Source organism: Gamsiella multidivaricata (assembly GCF_025024155.1).
Source record: "Gamsiella multidivaricata strain RSA 2152 chromosome Unknown BC939scaffold_33, whole genome shotgun sequence".
Classification (NCBI taxonomy): Eukaryota; Fungi; Mortierellomycota; class Mortierellomycetes; order Mortierellales; family Mortierellaceae; genus Gamsiella; species Gamsiella multidivaricata.
The window spans coordinates 249,065-269,540 of NW_026251741.1; the positions used below are offsets into that span (position 1 = coordinate 249,065).

General features: G+C 48.0%; 6 protein-coding genes across 6 annotated transcripts; 4 read left to right on the top strand and 2 right to left on the bottom strand.

Moving 5' to 3' along the window:
- Positions 1 to 1,625: 1,625 nt before the first annotated feature.
- BC939DRAFT_529036 (uncharacterized protein) lies at positions 1,626 to 3,692 on the bottom strand. The gene is made up of 4 exons (XM_051561488.1): positions 3,492 to 3,692; positions 2,834 to 3,386; positions 2,207 to 2,477; positions 1,626 to 2,049 (listed from the first exon to the last, which is right to left on the bottom strand). Exons 2-4 carry the CDS (start codon positions 3,286 to 3,288, stop codon positions 1,939 to 1,941), a joined length of 837 nt encoding a protein of 278 aa, XP_051412152.1. The 5' UTR covers positions 3,289 to 3,386; positions 3,492 to 3,692; the 3' UTR covers positions 1,626 to 1,938.
- On the top strand, positions 3,599 to 5,160 carry BC939DRAFT_529037 (ribosomal protein S27a-domain-containing protein; the record flags this gene model as incomplete). Its single annotated transcript, XM_051561489.1, has 3 exons — positions 3,599 to 3,871; positions 4,538 to 4,645; positions 4,796 to 5,160. Exons 1-3 carry the CDS (start codon positions 3,691 to 3,693, stop codon positions 5,158 to 5,160), a joined length of 654 nt encoding a protein of 217 aa, XP_051412153.1. The 5' UTR covers positions 3,599 to 3,690.
- A 347-nt stretch (positions 5,161 to 5,507) lies between these two features.
- Positions 5,508 to 7,377, top strand: BC939DRAFT_451828 (optic atrophy 3 protein-domain-containing protein). Its single transcript, XM_051555730.1, has 6 exons — positions 5,508 to 5,641; positions 5,751 to 5,993; positions 6,119 to 6,149; positions 6,244 to 6,326; positions 6,435 to 6,518; positions 6,625 to 7,377. The coding sequence occupies exons 2-6, from the start codon at positions 5,902 to 5,904 to the stop codon at positions 7,223 to 7,225; spliced, it is 891 nt and encodes a 296-aa protein (XP_051412154.1). The 5' UTR covers positions 5,508 to 5,641; positions 5,751 to 5,901; the 3' UTR covers positions 7,226 to 7,377.
- Positions 7,378 to 8,902: 1,525 nt separating this feature from the next.
- BC939DRAFT_164391 (uncharacterized protein) lies at positions 8,903 to 9,669 on the top strand. Its single transcript, XM_051550313.1, has one exon. It carries the CDS (start codon positions 8,991 to 8,993, stop codon positions 9,582 to 9,584), a length of 594 nt encoding a protein of 197 aa, XP_051412155.1. The 5' UTR covers positions 8,903 to 8,990; the 3' UTR covers positions 9,585 to 9,669.
- BC939DRAFT_164388 (fungal-specific transcription factor domain-containing protein) lies at positions 9,520 to 14,308 on the top strand. The gene is made up of 3 exons (XM_051550312.1): positions 9,520 to 9,857; positions 10,569 to 13,933; positions 14,050 to 14,308. The coding sequence occupies exons 1-3, from the start codon at positions 9,811 to 9,813 to the stop codon at positions 14,103 to 14,105; spliced, it is 3,468 nt and encodes a 1,155-aa protein (XP_051412156.1). The 5' UTR covers positions 9,520 to 9,810; the 3' UTR covers positions 14,106 to 14,308.
- A 350-nt stretch (positions 14,309 to 14,658) lies between these two features.
- On the bottom strand, positions 14,659 to 15,861 carry BC939DRAFT_164427 (2Fe-2S ferredoxin-type domain-containing protein). The gene is made up of 5 exons (XM_051550314.1): positions 15,659 to 15,861; positions 15,391 to 15,540; positions 15,098 to 15,227; positions 14,905 to 14,985; positions 14,659 to 14,762 (listed from the first exon to the last, which is right to left on the bottom strand). Exons 1-5 carry the CDS (start codon positions 15,687 to 15,689, stop codon positions 14,753 to 14,755), a joined length of 402 nt encoding a protein of 133 aa, XP_051412157.1. The 5' UTR covers positions 15,690 to 15,861; the 3' UTR covers positions 14,659 to 14,752.
- Between the last annotated feature and the right edge of the window lie 4,615 nt (positions 15,862 to 20,476).

Below are 20,476 nucleotides of genomic sequence, written 5' to 3' on the forward strand. Positions count from 1 at the left end.
AAACTGTATGTACCGCACAAGGTGCGTGTGTCGCATTACAGAGTAGAGAAGAGAAGTATAACACCAACACTTGAGAAGAGGAATTGATAGATCGTCGGCCAGGTTGTCTTCGATAACTCTTTGTAGCAGTTTTATGAAGAAAAGAGTTTGCTCCACATGGCTGCTGTTATCCCTGTAGGTACATAGCCGACGATATTGAACACTGCCACTATTTCCCTTTTTCAAAAAAGCCCTCCCCTTCACTCACCTCTCCTAACCTCCCCAAGGCTTTTCGAAACTCTCCAGCATATACAGAATACTATTAAGAAAGACAGACACTCAATACCCATGCACAAGCGCACATACAGGGCATTTAACTCAGATGGAGAGGCGAAACGCGCGTATAACACCCACTCGGAGTTCAGAGAGGAGGACAGGGCAGGCATGTGGTTGGTCGGTTGATGATCAAGGCGGTGTAAATATAGCCATCAAAAAAGTCCGTAAAAACATGCAAACACTTCAACCACATACCAGTGCGACAAAAGAAAGAGAGGTGTAAAGTGGATAGAAGCGCCGACCTCTCAGAGAGCGTAGAAGGCGAGAGAAAGTTTTTTACCGGGAGTAGTGTGCGTGTAGTGGCCAGGCGTGTCTCTTATAGTCGAAGTCAAAGAGCAAAGCAATTGTAGGTAGAAGAGGAGTCCAGTACAGGCTCGAGGTGCAAGAGTAGGCTGGTAAAGCTTACTCTCAGGGAAAGGTCCGAGAAGGGGAATGGATGGAGGAGGTGTAGGGGAATGGATGGAGGAAGTGTAGGGGAATGGATGGAGGAGGTGTGTGAGGGTGGAATGGAGAAGTAGGTAGGAGTCCTTTGAGGACGTGCATTTACCTGCACCCGTTGGTCGAAGGGGTTGTCGGATAGATGATGAAAAGGACCCAGAGGTGGATGTATGATGGAGCAATGGAACAGATTCCCCCCAGCCAGCCTAAACCGGGATGACAGTGTGTCCAACACGGGTAAGAGAGAAGGGGAGGGTATCCGAGAAGGGAAGCGGGACTAGAGTTGGTTCAGGAACAAGAACGCTGCTCCGCACCGGTTCGATGGTGGAGTGGAAGAAGAGTGTGAGTGAGTGCAAGGGCTGGTGTCCAGAGGGCCAAAAGTAGCGAGTATAATCGATGGACTCAACAGAGCCCCCACCAGCCAGCAAACCCAGCAGAGGCAACAGAGCATGGGATAGCAAACAAATTGGATCCAATTTGTTTTGACAATACCGAATCGAATGAATCGATTGTATATTCGTGTACCCCTGTCTGTGTTCAAAAAAAAAATGAGGAAACGATGGTCTATCGTGCCTTGTCCAAGTAGGCTATTGCTGTATCCCCCCTCCCCTCCCTCCATCCCCCGCGGTCCCCCGGTCTTTCATGCCTGCCTCTCAATTGACCAGGATGTATCTCGTCGCACTGTCTGTCGGCTCCGTATATGCTCACACTGCCACAGAGAAACTTTTTTTGTTCCCGGTAGGCTGTTGTGGACTGATCCGTTTTCTGCCCTCGGTTTGTTTATGCTGGGAAGAAAAATTATTGGACCCGTCTTTGGTTTTTCGGTTTGGTCTGAAGCTGGACTCGCGAGGACACCATGCGTAAGCAGATCCCTGTGCTCTAACTTTACAAGGACCCTCAAGTGCAATAGATGCCGTGCCCGCCCCTGGAAGTCCGTGAGCGCTTATGAAATCTAACGCCTGAGAGATGTATCGCCACCAAAGTGACAGACTCAGCACGTTCTCCTGGATCTAAACTAAGACTATATGCTTGCTGACACACAAAACATCTACTCGTCCTGGACTACCTTGCGTCTTGGAGAGTTCATCCGCTCTGACAGTGCTTGTCGCTTGACCCACCACGTCCAGCACGATTCAGACGACCTCTGTTACTGCTGCCCATTGAGCAATAACTTTCAGCTTGCATTCATGGGTAGCTCCCATGGATATCTCTGGGCTGGAGGTACAGGAGCCGCTGCCGGCTAATCAGATGACCACGGACTGCATTGCTGATGTTGTAGCCGCGATGCATATATGTCTTGCACGTTGAACGATAAAGCCAGCGGATGTCAATCTGACCAACGAAATCCTCGCAGATCGAACATTTTTTTGAGGCGTAATACTACAACAATGTAGTGATGTTCCGCAAGAGACAGCAATCACGGGGTCGCCAAGAGACATCATCGGTCACTTACCTTCTGAACGAAGTACGATTGAAACGACGAGAGTCTGGCCTTTGTAGAAAACATCCAAAGTCTTACGCTGATCACGACCTTGTTGCTGCCTTCTCTCTTGGCGCCAACTGGTCCTTCGACCAGCTTGAGAAGACGGTTGGCAATCTGCTTGTACTCCTCGTCTTGCGCCCCTTTTGCGTCCCACTTGTGTTTCTTGAGGACCATGTTGCTGTTGTAGAAGGAATCGAGATGTATTTCCACATCCTTGAGCTTGTCGACGTAGTCTTTGATGCTTGATCCAGAGCCGCGTAGGGGGGGGGGGGCAAGTTGCTCTCGATGTTGCTGATAAATGTCGAGTCATAGACTGGGCTGATACACCGTCTTCTGCTTGACAGCAAGGTTGAAACACTTGGGGGCCATTATCTCTCCAGATGGTTCCTTGGTCGCAATATTCGTCCCCGTTCCTTTGTCCAGCTTAGGCCTCTCATGACTGGGTAACAAGGCACTCGCTCCTATCACGAATGCTTGCCCAAAGATCCGAGATGTCCTGCTTAGTCTTCACGATATTCCTGATCTCAGTCAAGAAATAGCCCGTGCCGCCGAGAGTAGAAGTGACGCGAGGAAGCTTGGCCAGGAAGTCGTCCGTACTTGACCGCATTGAGTTCGTTCAGCTTGAATGTTAACAATTGGAGCCGAAACCTATCCGTCCGAAGTGAGCCGTGTAGAGCATAGCCACGCTGCTTGTAAGAGCTGGGTTCGGAGTTGTCGTCTTGAATGGCTCCAATATGCTGTCTCACCTTATCCGAAGACAACACAAAAGTCCTCGCCTTGTAGTCTCTGAGCGTTTTCTGTTGCTCTGGCGTATATCCTCCAATGTTAATGATCAGCTTGGTGATAAGATGTCCAGGCGCCTTTTCCGAGAGCCAACACGACATGTCTGTCTGCGCGATGTTTTCGGTGCTTGTGAAATCAGGCTTGGCATAGTCTTGAAGTAGTTTTTGGAAGACCATGTCTTGCCGAAAGACCTTGATCAGCTTCAGCTCCGAAAGAGATACGAAGGCATCTTCAAAGGAGGTTAGCGGAGCCAACCTTCGGCCACTCATGCAGACCCTGTTTAGGAGAATAAAGTTCTCGATTGCTGAAATGCAATGCTATCTAGTGCATCTGCAGGCAGAAGACCTTTTGTCTTATGAGCCTCGATCTATTTTGGAAAGGATGGGCGATGTAAGCAACGTCTTCCTTGACATAATTTGGTCTGTTCACAGACGATAGCGCCGACTGAAGTTACATGTCGGTAGCTTCTTACAAAGATCTTTCGAGCCATTAATGTAATGATTCTTTAGCTCGATCGAAAGATGTTGGACAGTAGATCTCAGAATAATGGATCCAGGATACGGCATCTTTGTCCCTCCTTGGTTATGGATCGCAAGAGGTTCTTGGCTTTCTCGATGAACCAAAGGACATAGAATCCCAACCCTGAATCGGAGGGAAGTTTGGAGTTGTAGATGCACACGAGAAGCGAGAATAGGAAGCCCATTTGTTCATTTCTCAATCTTGTCGTCGTGCATATCAAGTTCTTGGAGTTCTTGAGCAGCCTTATCGGAATCGTTGTTGCTGGCATCATCCTTGGGAATACGGGGGCAGAGTTTGCCGAGCAGGATTCTGTCTGTCTCATCGATGCCGATGGTTGAAAGGCGCTCAATGTACTGACCAATAGCTCTCTGGCAGGTACGTTTGGCTTGGGACGCGTAGCGAACAAAAAAAGGGATGAGACCAACAGGGTTGTGATCAGAGTCGGCCTAGACGAGTTCTCAACGAAGACTGGGCTTTCCTCATTGCACGAGTCCTTCCAGTCCTACTTTGTTCAAAAGGTAACGCATCACCAAACAAGTAGTCTATGCAGATATGTATCATGTTTGGATATTGTGCTGATATTATTGATGCTTTTTTTTTATTAACGCTCACATAGGCCAGGTCACTTGGATACAGCTCTCCAGTCGTCTAACTCCATTACTGTGTTTGCGACTTCCATGACGTCATTTAGGCGAGAAAAGCCACTTTCTAGCATATTAGGCCAGCAGCTGTATTGTTTATTCGGTCCTTCCTTTTCTTCTACCAAGTAAGATCCTAGCGTTGGGATTCTATTGGTTTATTAATTCTTGGACATTATACGGGGACGAGATCGGGCAGGTGGCGAACTTGCTCAGGAATTCAAGGACGAAAGGAATTCACATTCACGATGAATCGAGTCGCCCATAATGTATCAGGGATCCCGCAGAACCGGGACTTGGGCTGGAGCCGTGATGATTCTCTTCATCCAATTCTAACAGATCTCATCATCTTTATTAATAGTCGAGATGCAGATCTTTGTCAAGTCCCTCACCGGCAAGACCTTGGCCGTCAACGCCCAGGCTGGCGAAACCGTCAACAATGTCAAGGCCTTGATCCAGGAGCGCGAGGGTATGTGACAGGGACGAATCACCATGGATCAGTTACTACTGAATCTCGAATGCGATTCCATGGATTCTACGGTAGCTTTTCGACACGCAAAGGAGATGGACGCGAAGACTAAGGTTTCTCTATTTGTTGTCTCGGAATGAATCGTACCAGGTATCGCTGCTGCTGTTCAGCGTCTGTCCTTCGCAGGCAAGACCCTCTCCTCCGAGACCCTCCTTGCTACCATCCCCGCGATGGCCACCTTGGACCTCAACATTGACCTGTTGGGAGGTGCTAAGAAGCGCAAGAAGAAGACCTACACCACCCCCAAGAAGATCAAGCACAAGAAGAGAAAGGTCAAGCTGGCCGTTCTTAAGTTCTACCAGGTCGACAACAACGGCAAGATCACCCGTCTCCGCCGTGAGTGCCCCTCCGAGACCTGCGGTGCTGGTATCTTCATGGCCTGGCACCACGACCGTCAGTACTGCGGTCGCTGCGGTCTGACTTACGTCTTCAAGAAGGAGGGCGAGACTGCCTAAACGCTGCCTCTCTACTCTTTTATTACTCAATAAAACCCCTCTTCCTTATCCAATGTGACCAATTCTCATTATGTCATGTCCATGGTATGGCTGCACGAAGCAGAAGAGGGATAACAACAGCATTTTTCAGTCGACCTCAATTGAATGCCGTTTTTGCCCTAAAAGTGAATGATGTATTGAGGCAGCAATTGATATTGCGTCCAACAGATGTTCCTCGGACAGCGCTGCAGCTTCAATTGCAGCTCCAAAAATGGTGTTTGAAAAAATTGCCAAATAGGAGCACTCTGATAAGCCACGCTCACTCCGTTGCCCAGGGGTCGATTGTGGAGGAGAGGGCAAAAGGGACTCGAAGGTTGCTGCAACGCCGGAAGAACTTTTGTTCGTTATTTTTTTTCTTCCATCAACAATCCCAACACTCCGACTGGAATTCACCAATAGTCTCCAACCCAAGACATCACTCCCATACCGGGCTATGTTCAAGGTGGACTCTTTGAAGTAATCACCTCTGCGCACCTTTCAGGCACACCCCCAATAAGAACCCGTACTAACAGAACGTTCACCATAATAACTCTCTCGGCATCCCAACACAGTTTTTTTCTCGCTCGAACTTGCTATTCTGAAATAATCTGGAAACGAACAGGATCCAGTACTCGATACGCGTAACAGATCGTCAAACATTATAGAGAACCGTACTCGATACCTCCGATTCGACTTCTATCTCCAGTATAAGCCGATCGCGCAATGTCTGCAGTCAAGCTTGGGTTTTTGGCTATCCGAACAATTGCGAAGCCAATTGCCAATTCTATAAAGTCCTACAGTGTTAAGCATCCAAAGTAAGCGCGGTATTCATCATCTACAGGATCGTCATTGATGAACTTGCCGTATCTTCAAAGGACCGACATCCGCCATTTCTGACGAGCCCTTTATATTCTGGATCTCCCTTCACGGCGCTATAAAGATTCAGGGATGCATGTATCAGCGTCGCCCAAGTAGGTCCCTGATGCTATCCATTTGATCGCTCAATTGATCGTCAGGTTTATACGTTTATCAAGGTTAACCAAGAAATGATCTGCCATTTGATAGTTCTCGCACAAGACCGAGATGCAACTCAAGATGAAGTTTTTAGGATATAAGGTTGAGTCGATCCGTCCCTTGAACGACGCAAGGTACGTCTGCTTCTGAAACAGGACTCATCATCAAGGATGTTAGCGTGTTGCTTCGCATATCGTTTCGACAATTACCGACACTTTCTCTATTATTCTATACAACATTAGAGCAGTGGAGATGGGTGCCAATTTCCTGGGCGAGGCAATCATTTTTGGTGTCGCTGGGTCTCTTATCATCTTGGAGAACGCTAGGCAGGTACCATGGCTTTACTTCCAGAGCGCGGCTGACTGTTCTTTTGAGCCATACCCCAGCGTACTGATCGATTTGCAATGTATAAATGCGTGATCCTCACTTTAGAACGCGTATGAATGCGCGAGACAGGAAAAATCACGTTGATGACACGCTCGACAACCTTTTGCTAATCACCTCCGAATTGCGAGAGGAGATCAAGGAGCTTTCTGTCGCTACAGAGCAGCGGGTTGAGGAGCTTCAGAGAGAGAACCAGGTGCTCCGAAAGACCCTGAACGAGATTTTGGATGTTAGTCTTCGCCTAAGGAACCACACTCCATATAGTGGTCAGGAGATTGGAATTGGCAATGCCAAAGGTGGATTTGTCCTTCAAATTGCAGATGAACCCATGGTACGGCCCTTTCCGGTTGACCCTGCGCCCCAGTCATCACCAACAACATTGTCAAATTCCAGTTCAGGACAGGATAATGCCTCGGAAACGAGCGTGTATTCAAGTAAACCATCACTCCAATCCTCATACGATTTTCACCATGAGCACCATCAGCTTGGCCATTCACAGCCCGAGGAGGACTTTATTCTAATTGAGCAGCAAACCTCATTGCCCTCACAGCACGTTAAGAAGAGTCGATGGGAGAGCATGACTGCGCCATGGTTCTCTTCTGGTTCCTCAGGTTCATCCAGTTCATCTAGCTCGTCTTCATCGGCTTGAGATAGGAACCATCTTTATTTTTGACATAGACGTAGTACATGAAGACGAAGCAGCGCACATACGCAGCCTGAAATATAGAGACTATACTGGAGAGTACCTGCTCGCATGTACTACTACTCTTTGTTGACCATGCACTTAAGGATAAAGCAAACCCGAAAAATCTAGGTAACCACGAGTTCTTTTGCTTGCTATGTCGTTTATGTCGTATCTCTCTCTTCACGCAATGCGTTTTGCTTGTTGCAGATGTATCAGGTTCGCATTATGCAACTCTGTTGCGGTCTAGCAAGAAGGAGATATGAAAGGTTATGAGGTTCAATGGAGCAAAGGGGAAATTGAGTTTCCAAGATATGATGGCTGCGACGAGGCTAGGGGACAGGTTTGGTTCATTGTTGTTAACCTTCTTACGTCGGCTGAGAGCTCCTTCGTCTGTGCTCCTGATTGCGGCTCGAGCTCAAAGCCTATGAAAGCATGGAAAACATCAAAACAAGGCCTCATCTAAACAAGCGCAATTGGCCGTTATGCTCTGTTGACTTGAACGAAGGACGACCGAGTCGACCCATGATGCATAAACACGCTGCTAGAGAACGGTTGCATGTATGCAAAGGCACATAAGCTCGCCGAAGGCAACGTGATGCTGCTTTCCTCCTCTAATATACAGTTTGTTCACGTCCATGATATCTTCTCTCAGGCCGGTCATGGCCAACCTTGCCTTTGCTTCCATCCATGACGATACCGGTGGTCATGTCGCAATGATTTTGTTCTCATGGAGGACCTAGACAGATTTGTTGTTTTGTTCTTTGCAGCCTCTAAATTGAAGCCAAGAGCATTGGCAATCCGTGCGGTATAAACACGTTATTACTTGTATGAGTGAATGCGCTAGTGGCATCGGTATCAAACCGATGGAAAAAAATTATTAACTGGCCATGCTTGAAGAGTATTTTCTACTGACAATCAGCTGGCAGCTGGCACCATCATTTCGGAGAGCAACCCGGGGCCTGGTTCTTCACTTTGTCTTGCGCAACCATTGCACAATTGGTACCAAAAGAGCAATTTTTATGGTTCTCACTGTTTACGAGAAAAAAAAATGACACGAGGAACACATAATGTAGGGCTCTTATGAAAGCCCTCATCCGCGACGATGGCGTAAATGAGTACTCTATAATTGCGATAGATTGCACTTGGCGAAAACGTGGATGCTGAACCCACCGCATAAGTACTCGGACACAAGTGGAGCCATGCGCTGGAGTCCATTCCTTAGAATGACGCTAGTGCTCGTTAGGGTTCCGAATCCGCTCTTGTCGGCGAGCGGTGCTCTTCATTTTATCTGGCGCAGATCCCTGACGAACTCTTAGCCCCTCAATCGCACTGAATCAGGTCTTTCAACAAGAACAACATCTGCGGACCGTTCAATCAGGCAGGCAGGGGTTCTATTGTCCTTGATTTCATTTCGTTCCCGTTAAGGTTTGCTATATTTACCATTCCTTCCATCTACCACAGTCGGCACCTACGCTTTGAGGTCATCGTCTATCCAGTTCCAGCTCTCTTTGACGCAGCTGCTGACCCTCGCTACTCCATTTGGCGCGCTTTGAGTGTGTAGGCCACCGATACCTGTCCATTGTATCGCGAGCACCCGATTCGGACGGACAGTCGCTGGCGCAAGGGAAAATCCTAAAAAATAGAAAATAGCCCCAATCCATTGAGAATAGGATCCATTTTATCAACGGGAGCCGTGCATTTTTCTTTCTGTTAAACAGCATCAACAAAGATGTGTGTGTGTAGACTACTGTACTGCAAGTGCGGACAAACATACATCCATCCATCTCGCGCGAAACACAAAAACATACACACACAAACATACATCTCTCTTGCCTGCTTGCTCTCTCTCACTCTCTCTCACTCTCTCTCACTCTCTCTCAAAGGGTACGCACACCACATACTACAGCTGACGGCCACACACATTTCCTTCCTCCCCTCCCCCGCCTTGGCTCTTTTCTGCTCTCTTTTTCTTTCACTTCAGAACATATTCATCCCATTGACATTCCACTCGTCCTCCATCACTCACTCAGATTCTGCAAGGGTCGACTTTGTTCTCGCGTGCTCAAAGGGTCACTATTCGTCTTTTCTTTTCATTTTTTTAACACCCCGCAACACTCACACTCACACTCACACCCTGCTTTTCCCCAGACCAACCGCCCGTCGGTTCTTCGATTCAAACCCTGGTTGCCTTTGCTACCTTCTCCATTGCTTCTCCCATCCCTCTTCCTCCATCCGTCTGTCTTACCTCAAATCAGTCTGGTTTCCTCCTCTTTATTCCGTCACCTGCCGTTACAGCCCTCCCTCTTTTCCTCAGCACAATTGACACTGCCACTTTCCCCTTTTTATTTATCCACATTTGAACCAACAGCATCGGCCGGCGATTCCCACACTTACACCGGCCTACCCTTACCCTTCTTCACTCCTGCCCCCTGCCTCCCTCGGTCCCTGAACGACTGCCATCTTCATCCATCTCAATAAAAGACTAGAAACGGCTACCAATTGCATACTGCCGCCGCTTTCCCCCTGGACATTCTTGACAACAAGGGGATATGTATGATAACGCCAACCATGGCCATATGCAGGTCAAAGCCTTTTGGTAAGTGGCCCTCCCCTTCCTCTTTTGCCAGACCAAACCCTGTTGTATGAGCTTCAATGGATGGCTCCCTTTGTCTTGCTAGCGCCCATCTGCAATTATTTTTTTTGATCTGCTCTCTCTCTCTCTCTCTCTTTCTCTTTCTCTCTCTCTCATATCGCATCCTTGGCGCTATCGTTCATGATTATCCGGATTCCCTAGTTACGCCTTGTACCATACACACAGCCTTCACATTCGCACCCACTAAATTTCGACCGCGCAGCTCTTCGATATTTTGGGTGTTCCTGAGAGGACTGAGAATCTCCATTGAACAGTAGATCCTCAACAACTTCATTCTCCCCTTGGCTTTAATCCATTTGTTTTCGTTTACTTATACGATTCCCTTCATTTGCGTTCCCTCCCATAAATGGCCTTGTCCACTCCTCACTCCGACCCCTTTATTCCCGCACAAACTATATCGAAGAAAACATGCTCTGGGGCGGAACACATCTATGAAAAAGAAACACTATAAGATGTATCCCGCAGAAAATGGGTCATTTCTTTCTTTTGGCCGACTTTTGATTAGCTTATTTTCCTTACGCCGCATTCTCAGTACGGCACACGTGTCCTCTTCAATCTATCCCCTTCTTCGTAACACCATCGACTCACCTCCTCTTTAACTCATTTCATGGTTCCCTTTTCTCTTCGCATCTCCAACGACCAACTCATATCCAGGTCCAACCTAACTCAAGAGTCATCTGCAACAATACCAGCTTCACCCGGCCCACCCAAAATCCCCCCAAAGAAACCCACTAAACGCATCCGCATCTCGACAGCCTGCGTCAACTGTCGCCAGAAAAAGATCAAGTGCGATGGTCAGGTGCCGTGCGCACACTGTGAAAAATGCCACACTGAGTGCGTCTATCCGGTCGCGACTAAACCCGCCAATCAAGAATATGTTGAGACGCTCGAGAACAGGCTAAAGAGCGTGGAATCACATCTCCAAGGCCTTCTATCACGCGGTTGGGGAAAGAGCGCCGGTCCTATGGCTCTGGATGGCGATCATGGCGACCTTATGCCAGATGATGGTGATATTCATTCTCCCTATACCCCTTCCTCCATTCCTGCGACGCCTCCTTCTAAACCGTCCCACAACAGCAACGACCCACACCGGCAAACCAACGGCCATTTTATCACTCGCCAACCCTCTGGAGCTATAATGAACACACCGAACTTGACGGGACCCGACTCTGATCTGGAAGACAATACATTCGCCACCGATGACTCCATGCAGCTCCTGGGGCTCCTGATGGGTAGCCTCAAGATCGAACGCGACGGCTCTGCTCAATATATCCCAAGAATTCTTGACCAAAAGGAACGCTCCTATAATGACTCTAGGATCTACGGCTCCTCAGTTTCAAACAACTTCCCCGACCTCTCAACCCTCGATTGGGATTCAGCTGAACCTCCTTTCCCTTATACCCTGCCCAATACTCTCTTGACACCTAAGGCTATCAGCGCCCTCATGGACATCTACTTCAACAGTGTCCACACATTCCTGCCTGTCATCCACAAGACCAGCTTCTTAACGCTCTGCCAGGAGGGCGAATATCGTGTACCTCCCTTTTTACTGATGGCCATCTGTGCAGTTGCAGCGTGCCATGCCACTGATTTTGAACTGCAGGAGATTCCGGAACTCGCGAACGTGAAGAGTCGCCACGCCTTATACGATCATGCACGTTCCTTACTGGATACCTTCATGGACGTGCCCAGACTCAGCACAGTCCAAGGTCTCCTGTTACTCGCGTACTACCAGACTAAAGAGAAGCGCTCTGGCCACTTCTTCCGCATCCGAATGTATGTTAATCTCGCCGTACGGATGGCATTGGATATGGAGCTGCAACGTGCTCTTCTCAGAAGCCCGAACGGGGTGGAGTCTTCGAACACTGGCGACAGTCTCTCGAGCGTGGACAGCACACATGGCCGGCCAATGTCCGCCATCAGTTCTACAGCACAGTTTCCATCTCTCTTGAACGCGCGTCAGAATGCAGCGCAGCCGGGCTTCCATTCCCGCGACAAGATCCAGAACAGCCGACTATCACAACAAAAACGAGCTGTCATCGACCAGGAAAAGCGTCTGGCATGGCTCGGCTGCTTCTTTTTGGACGGTCTGACGAGCAGTTTGATGGGCCAGGACTACTGCATTGCGAATGCCACATTAGACATGCGCAGGCTGATCCAGGAAGCGAGTCAGATGACGGACACGGTCCAAGGCGCAACGCTGATCTTTTGGTACCATCATCTGGAGTTGGTGCAGATTTATCGTCGCATCTGTGTCTTTTACCGGACGGTTCAAAGCGAACGAGTTCTCGCAAGAGCCATCAAGAGTCAAGAAATGCAGGCGATCGAGTCATCCATGACAGAATGGCTGTCGGATTTGCCCGCACATCTGGTATACGTCGACAGCCAGGGAACAGGAGCAGCCCTTCCGTCATACTATACCCTCTACCTTCATCGGTTCTACTACAGCCACAAGCTGCTCCTCTATCGACCCCTCATCTCCAACAAGACGCACCGTGGCGACCCCAAGAACAGTAATTCCGCCATGGCCAGTTGCTCACATGCGGCCACGATGCTGACACAGATCGGAGAGATCATTTTCCAGAACTACAGCTGGCCTTGGCCTGGCTGTGGCCTCTTTGCCTACCATATGCTTCAGGCGGCTGAGATCCATGTCTTCCAGATGATAACGCAGTCGGCCGTAGATTCACAGAGTCTTTACTATCGCACCATGGATCTGATCAAGGGTTACGTCAGTCTGGCCAAGTTGCCGGATCTTGAGAAGGATATCGTGGCCATGGAGGAAATGGTTAACAATTTCCTGTTGACGCCACAAGGGGCAGTAGCCCAGCCTAATGCATCCTCGCAACAGCAGCAGCAGCAGCACTTTGTCGCCACCCCTGCTTCTGAATACAGTTACGCGAGCATGATGTCCCCTGCCTCACCTGCAGAATCTGTGCAGAGGATGTCGATGCCCCACAGTAACCACGGCAGCCACACCGAGGATGCAGACATGTTCTCGCCTTTGCAAGCCCATGCCTACCCATCGTTCGAGACAGCCAGTCGCGCCTTCCGCCAGCCGCAGAACGGCTCAGGCATACCCTCTGCCTCTTCAGCGGCTGCCGCGTCAGGCTTCATGGCCAATTCCATGTCGGACACGGGCGGGTTTTCGATGAACTTTGGCTTCACTAATGTCTCATCAGCAACGTCTAATCAGTCTCAGCCCACGAATTCTGCTGCTCTATACGATCCCTCCAGCTCGCTGCCGTTCTACAGCGCTGCGACCCCATCTGGTCCATCGATGAGCATGTTCGCCTCGAACCACCATGGTAACGGCCTCCCTTACGGACAGTCATCGTTCCTCCAGCCGACACTTACTCCTGTTGGCGACCTGCTCGGTCTTGGCAACATGGCCACCACCCCGTCGTCGAACCCCTTGCAGCAGCAGCAATCATCGTCGGCTGCACCGGCTAATATTCCAATGGATACCAAGAAGAAGCCGGCAGTGGCTCCACCAAAGCCTCCCAAGCGCATCTTTTCCCAGTCTACAGGCAGCTCGAGCTCCTCGGGTATTAGCCAAAGCCTCAAGCCCCCAGTTCCAAAGAAGCCCGCAAGGCTGAATGAGATTACACCTCCTCGATGGATTGCTCCTCGCCCAGATACTACAGCTGCGTCCGCGGCCGTGACGTTGATGCCGTCCACTTCAGAGCCTGGCATGTATTTTGGTGGCAAGCCCTCGGCAGGCGGTAATACTGAGAACAACAACATTGGCAATGGCGGCCACGAGAACCCGTCGTCTGCATACCCTCCTGGCTCAAACGGCGGAGGACCTAATGGGTCTATTCCAACGATTGGTAGCAATGGCCGACAAATCAAGGTGCTGCAGCCGCAAAACGCGCTGTATGGCATGGGTACACTTGTGAACTCCCTGGGCATTGAGCAGCAGGTGCATCCGGCACCAGATCCTCAGGATCATGTGTCAGTAACATCCGAGCGTAGGTACTATGATGGCCACGAGCAGGCCTTAAACTACCTCCAGAGTAAGTCGCCTTTCTTTGCTTTTTTTTTTTTTTTTTCATCTTCTGCGGAGGGCTTCATGGTCTCATGCTGCATCAATGCAAAATACTAAATCTACTTTTCTTTCTCTCTCTTCTAGTGAATCCTCATCTATATGAGCAGCTACCTCCTCACAATCGCCGCCAACTCATCTAAGCAGGCTAGAAAAGCCATGCCCCTTCCATTTGCTTATTTTTTTTAGCTATATCTGTGCTATCTTGTACTATTTAACATATTTATCGTATTTATCATCATCTACCTTTGACCTTTATTCGCTCGATTACTCTTTCACTCTTGTACTTGACATTTTTTAATAATTTCTTCATCTCATGAACCATGATAATGCCACAGCCATGAACTTTTCTTTTTCTTTTTTTTTTTTTTTTTTTTTTCTTTTCTTTTTTTTTTGGAAGTCATGTCATTTGCGACGGAATAAAAGAAACGTCGCTTTCTGGCTCCTTGTATTTATCCTTTCCTCCGTTTTCAGACATGTACGGGTCTAAATTTTTGGAGCCATTGCACTCCTTGCCTTGGTTACAGATCACAAAGAAAATAAACCGCACTTCTTTGCTCATGAGATATCTGTCCTTGAATGTCGTATTGACCTGCGCCTAAGCGGTATTCAGAGCCGACTCTGGCATCCCACAATGCTTCGCTTAATAATGCGAAGCACAGCGTTTGGTGATGTAAAAAAAAAATCTATTTTCAGTGCATGCATGTACGCCCTATATTCGGGAATCTATGTGTGTGTATGTGTGTGTTCAAAGGCGATCTTGAGGGGAACTGGGGACGCGTGTAAATCCTTAAGCAGAGCTAATACAGTAATACAGTAATACAGTAATACAGAAGAAAGAGAAAGACAAAAAAAGGAGTTATGTCAGTACTTCCAGGTTAAGTGTCGCTTAAGTTTTTTTTGGGACATTCCAGGAACCAAAGGCAGATCGCAAAAGCATACGCGTTTCTGGTGATGGCTGGGAGTTTGGCCACGATGCCGTCGAGCTCCTTGTTCATCAGCACTTGACATCCAAGGCGCGAGCTTAATAAGCATTAATTAAAATGAAGAGATCGATAAGATCGTCGTTGTGATTTTAGTACAGCTGCGGACGAAACTCGGTTGCAACGTTTTTTTTTTCTCCTGCATAACTTACGTATCAGTTAACCCGAAGGCGAGATCCAGCATATCATTCTCCTCATCCGTGGGCTCCTCCAGCTTTGAGTAGGATTCTGTGTCCAAGATCAAATGACATGTTGAGCAAGCCAACGATGCCTCGCATGCTCCTATATGAATAAAAAAATCATCACCATCATCATCATCATCATCATCATCAGTCGGGAAGCAAACGTTAGTATTTCGGCTAAGGGTCGTTTGTTGAATATTTCAAAACACCGATCTACGTTATCTCTAGCGGCTTTTTAGGCGTTCAAATAGTTTGCTCCGCACCTTCGATATCAATGTCGTTAGCCCAAGCAGCATCGAGCAGACTCTCGCCCTCGTGCGCTTGCACAGTAATCTCTTCGCCGTCCTGCATGATAAAGTTGACTGTGAAGCCTTCTCCCGGGCCAGGACGGCCCCTCTTTGCGTACTGGATGCCTACACAGAAGGAAGAAGTCGGAACCGAAAAATGGAGTATTCAATCACCGTTAGCTGCTTGTGCTTCGCCGCAAAAAAAAAAAAAAAAAAAAGGTGGAGTGTATGACATTGGATCCACCTTGATCGTTCCTAAGAGGCATTGCAAACATCCTAGGAGAGTACGATCATGCTCGGCTCGGTGATTAACAAAGAATCTGATGTCCCCCTCCCCCCTATTTTTCCTGCGTTGATTCACCATGCGAGAGATGATCTACTGTACTGCGCACTGTTCCTGTGGTATCTTCGCCGTTATCAGATCCTGCGATCCGTCCTTTGTTCAGTAGTGATATTGCGCCATATGCTTTACCTGAGGCCGTTGTGAATTGTGCGAACCGGCTATTGGATGCCTTATAACCTCCCACTACTCCCGTCCTTGAAGATGTTGTTTGAATATGACCAAAAGTGTGTGTAGATCTCGCAATCGATGTTCCTGATCCTGTCCTTCCTGCATGAATTACAAGAGGGAATGCCCTCCGGAGTGTAGCTGCGAGAATGGATGACATTGTCTTTGAGTGAATGAATCCGTGTGGATGGAGCTGTGTAGAGGTGTTGAAGTGGGCTGAGAATAAAAGATGGATGAGTCGAGATTCCGGAGCTGGGAGTCGGACTGATCTTCTACTTCTCGGGTCTGCGCAAAAACATGGCAGAATAAGGTTCGAGCACTTCGCTTGTGGTTTGTCGCGAGCATAGTCTATCAAGACGACAGCCAGTGAAGGATGATCACCTCCTCTGTTCTTTTGCGCGATCGATAGTTGGTATCGGATAGGATACTCGTTGCGTTCGTGGAGTGGCCATGAGATTCAATCGCGCTCAAGGTGGGAACCGCATATCATGCAGGCAGTGCTTGGCCTATACAAGAGGTCAAATAAAAACAAGCAACGACTCCATAAAAGTGTAGCGTTTAATCGAGATGGCCGATGGCTGTAAACTTTCTGGACTTACTCTTATTGCCAAAATACACTATGTGCCCGCTGCTTTGAAAATTCAAGTGTCTGCAAACGTTTTCATCACTCTGAATCGCTTACTCCTAACGGTCTTGGCGACTTAACGAAGGACGCAGCTGTCTGCATAGATCTCGCCAGGGTGTCGGCGAACTAGGATATTCACAATGATAGAAGGCAGCCTATTGGGATTGAAAAGAAGAAGCCCTCAAAAATATAATCCCGCTCTATATCCGCCTGTATTTCGTTCCTCTTGGCGGGCGACCTGGCATCCCTGGATTGATTCTCTTCCGCATTTGCTTGCTAGCCCTTCACTTTCTTGCTTGTATCGGACAATGAACAGCGAGCAATAAAAAGGTCATAATTCAAATAAAATTGGAGAAGGCGCAATGACAGCATTGCACAAAGAGCGACAGCGACAATTACTGCCGGAATATTGTTAGTGTCACTCAAGTACGCTGCGTGCAGTCGTCCTCATCCTCTACAACCTCACGTATCTGTATTCTTCTCCTGCCAGGCCGCTACAGTGCGGTTTGTGTCTAATAATCATAAGAACTAGAACATTTAGTCCCGTAGAGTTTTGCCTTTCGACTAATACGCGTTCTTTCAACCGAAAAGACGCGTGCTGCATGCAACTCATTCCCGGAATATAAGGAACTGTAGTGGCCCACCTACTGCATTCGGCTTTCTCCCTCCATGCCTGTAAAAGTTGTAAGGCCAGTCCATAACATAAAACATGCGTGCAATATGGCAGAGGTGTAGAGTGCGGAGAGTGCATGGGCGACTGAGCGATGTTGGCTGAAACGTTGCAAAGTATTTTCTAGCGTGTCCTCCCTACTTTGTAATTTAAAAATGCAAACACTGCAAGTAAATACAAAGTAGATACAACAGAGCAACTTGTTGATTACTTTGAGACAGAAATGCATTTCAGAGTAATTATTTCGGCCCGCAATGCATGAACAGACATCGCCTATTTACGGCAGACGTGTCTCCACAAATGTACACGCACTCGTGGGTGAACGTGAAAGCCTAAGAGCAGCAATCGAGATCGCGTGGCACAAAATAAATAAGTTAAAGACATGTAAGAACACAGTTTGTTTGAAAGATACCATTTCTATTCCGCAACTGCATGGATATGAGCTTCTCTCTTGCAGCGAAGCATCGAACAACGCGCTCAATTTAACAAGCGCTGGTACATTGCAAGGGTATAAGCGTGTAAAGTTCAATCGGCGTTTAACAAACACGGTGAGGGGCCAGACACCACTGCAATGGTTATATCCTGCTCCCGTCGCTGCTTTATAAACTGGAAATATTTTATTCGGGCTATTTGGCTATTTATGGAGTAGGATCACTCTGGTGCCAACGCAGTGGACCACAGGGACTACGCTACTGAACTCATGTACGCTGAGTAAGGTATGCATATGCTTGTACCGCGTGAGCAGCATGCATGTTGCGGGTAGATGAATCACGGAATAACTGGCTGTTTGATGACGTACCTAAAGTAATACACAATGGATGTTGGAACTGGAATGCGAAACAGCGTGCTCAGTATGTGAAAATGTGCTGGCTCACATCGAACTTTGAACGGCTTTCTGTAAAGTCCAAAAAAGCATGTAACGAGATATCAGGCAACGAGCCGAAAGTGTTAGTCCGAGCTTAATTACCCAGTGCTTCCATGCAGCGGTGATCTTTTTCAAGAACACGAAGAACACGAACAGCAAGGGTGCTTGCATATATGTCTGTCCGCATATGTTGAGCGCGGTGAAATCCAAGAATGAGGGTATGTTATAGATCTAGTAACTTTGATGACTCTTGCTAAAGGCAAGGGCATTTGCAATGAAGCCTGTTCGGTTCGAGGTAGGCAGTGCAAACTGGTGATATCATCAGGGGGTTTAAGTCAGGTGACGGACGACTAGCCTTGTTCCTGGCCCAACGCAATTCTGTAATGAACCTTGAAAGATGCCTGACTATATGGGTGAGAAGGAAGATTAGACAACAGGAATCAGTCGCTTGTCCAGTGTTTGGGCAAGAGAGTAGTGAAAGGTTCAAAGAGCCGCAGATGGCGAAACGGATATTAGCGGACGCTAACTTTTTTTTTTTCAGTGCGATAATTAAGCGTCTCATGTAATTCGTGACATATGGCATCCGGATACATCGCGGGAGGCGTTTTTTATACCTTCACCGCCCTAAATGGGGGATATGACCAACTTGGAGGTCCATAAGATATCTTGTAATACAATGCTGCATGTGAGAGCTGCAGATTCTGGGAAGTGACCTTGTCCCTTCCTGTCTGGAAGAAAAAAAAGGTGATGCCGAAGGAACTCAGGAGTACGCATGCAGGAGCACGCAAGTGGTAGCGATGACGCGACAGACTCCGCTATCATTGGTGAATAAAGCGAGGGATTTCGTGTACGCGTGACATCAAAGGACGGGATTACTGTGTGCCTGATACTATTTCTGTGAGTGCGATCAACCTACTCAGCATTTCTCGTGCTGATCCGTTCAACTGCAGTTTTTCTTTTGTCCGAATATTACTGGCCCAAGAATCCAATACTCCACGTGTATAAACCTTTTCCGGCCACTAACTGCGGACGAGAGCAAGGCTAGGGCCACAGCAAAGGTCAAGTAGGTCTCGTTATTTGCCTCCTGCCGTAATCTTCTGGAAACAAAGTAGTGGAAGGCTTGAGGCGCCTTTCCATACACTGCCAGGTATGCAAGTATACAAAATAGTCCCTGTGGTTGTTCAAGGCAAAGCGGAGGGAGGGAGCAAATGGGTGGGGTGAATGAACAAATCCCCACCACAGCAAAAAAAAAAAAAGAATACAGCGGACGTGATTGATGCACCTCCTTCTTTTTTAGTTTAAACTAAGAAAATAAAGAAACAGAAAAGACTCTCTGAAGCTTGCTTCGTTTAACATCCTACTACCGGAGCGACAGGTGACACATGCACAAGGTACAAAGGATATCGATCAATACTCTCTTCGCTAAAATATATACCAGTTCCCGCACGCAAAGTTTGTATGTGTGTGATGTATAGTTAGGTTTATTGTTGATTTAAGGCCGACTGTTTAGACTACGATTGAATTGCAGGGATAGGAGAGCTCATTGGGTGTAATGTGGCTGATTCCATAACTATCGACCTATGCCGAGTTTCTGGGAGGACCTCCTTCGCACGTTGTGCTCCCAACCAAACGAAGTGATCGTCTCAGTCGTACGTCCATAGGAATGCGCCCGTTTCTCTTTACTCTTCGCTCACAGAGCCTGGCACCATCGTTCCAGGGACGATGTGGATGTAGCCGCCACCACTGACTAGCATGCGAACTAACGAGGGCTTTTTTGTAGAGGTCCAGGACCTCTTACTGTGATTCCATTCCATATACGATTGTCAATCATTTATTGACAGAACACACACGTATTCATGGAATAAAAGACTGAAAACCCCTCTCATTGGGGCGGAGAGTTTATTTTCCTTGGCATTCCACCTTACTCAAGGCAGAAAATAAGACACTCTGTCGACATCATTGCTGCCAGTATGAGTCGAAGAACATGAAGTGTTGCTTGGTCCCTGTTGCCGCTTTGTTTGTCTTAATACCCTCCTATGTTTCTCTGCATTATCTCCCTCACTGTCTCGAGTCCATCATCATCATCATGATCACCAGAGAGAGCGATGAGCCTTGTTAGTTATTTTTTTGATTCACGCTTCGGTCTTGCTCACTTTCGAAGCTCCTCCTCCTCTCCCCTCCTGTGTTACAAAACAGCTCTTCCAATGCGCGTACATTATCATCCGCCCACTTGGCGCCTGTAGAACCAACGTAAGTGGTTGACTGATGCCCCAGGACCTGCGAAGTTCCAATCCTCGTTGACCCTCGATTCCATATCGGGGCATCTATACCGAGCCTTAGATCCAGCGGTGTATGTGTATGTGTTTGTTTGAATGAGGTCGCAATCCAATGGCT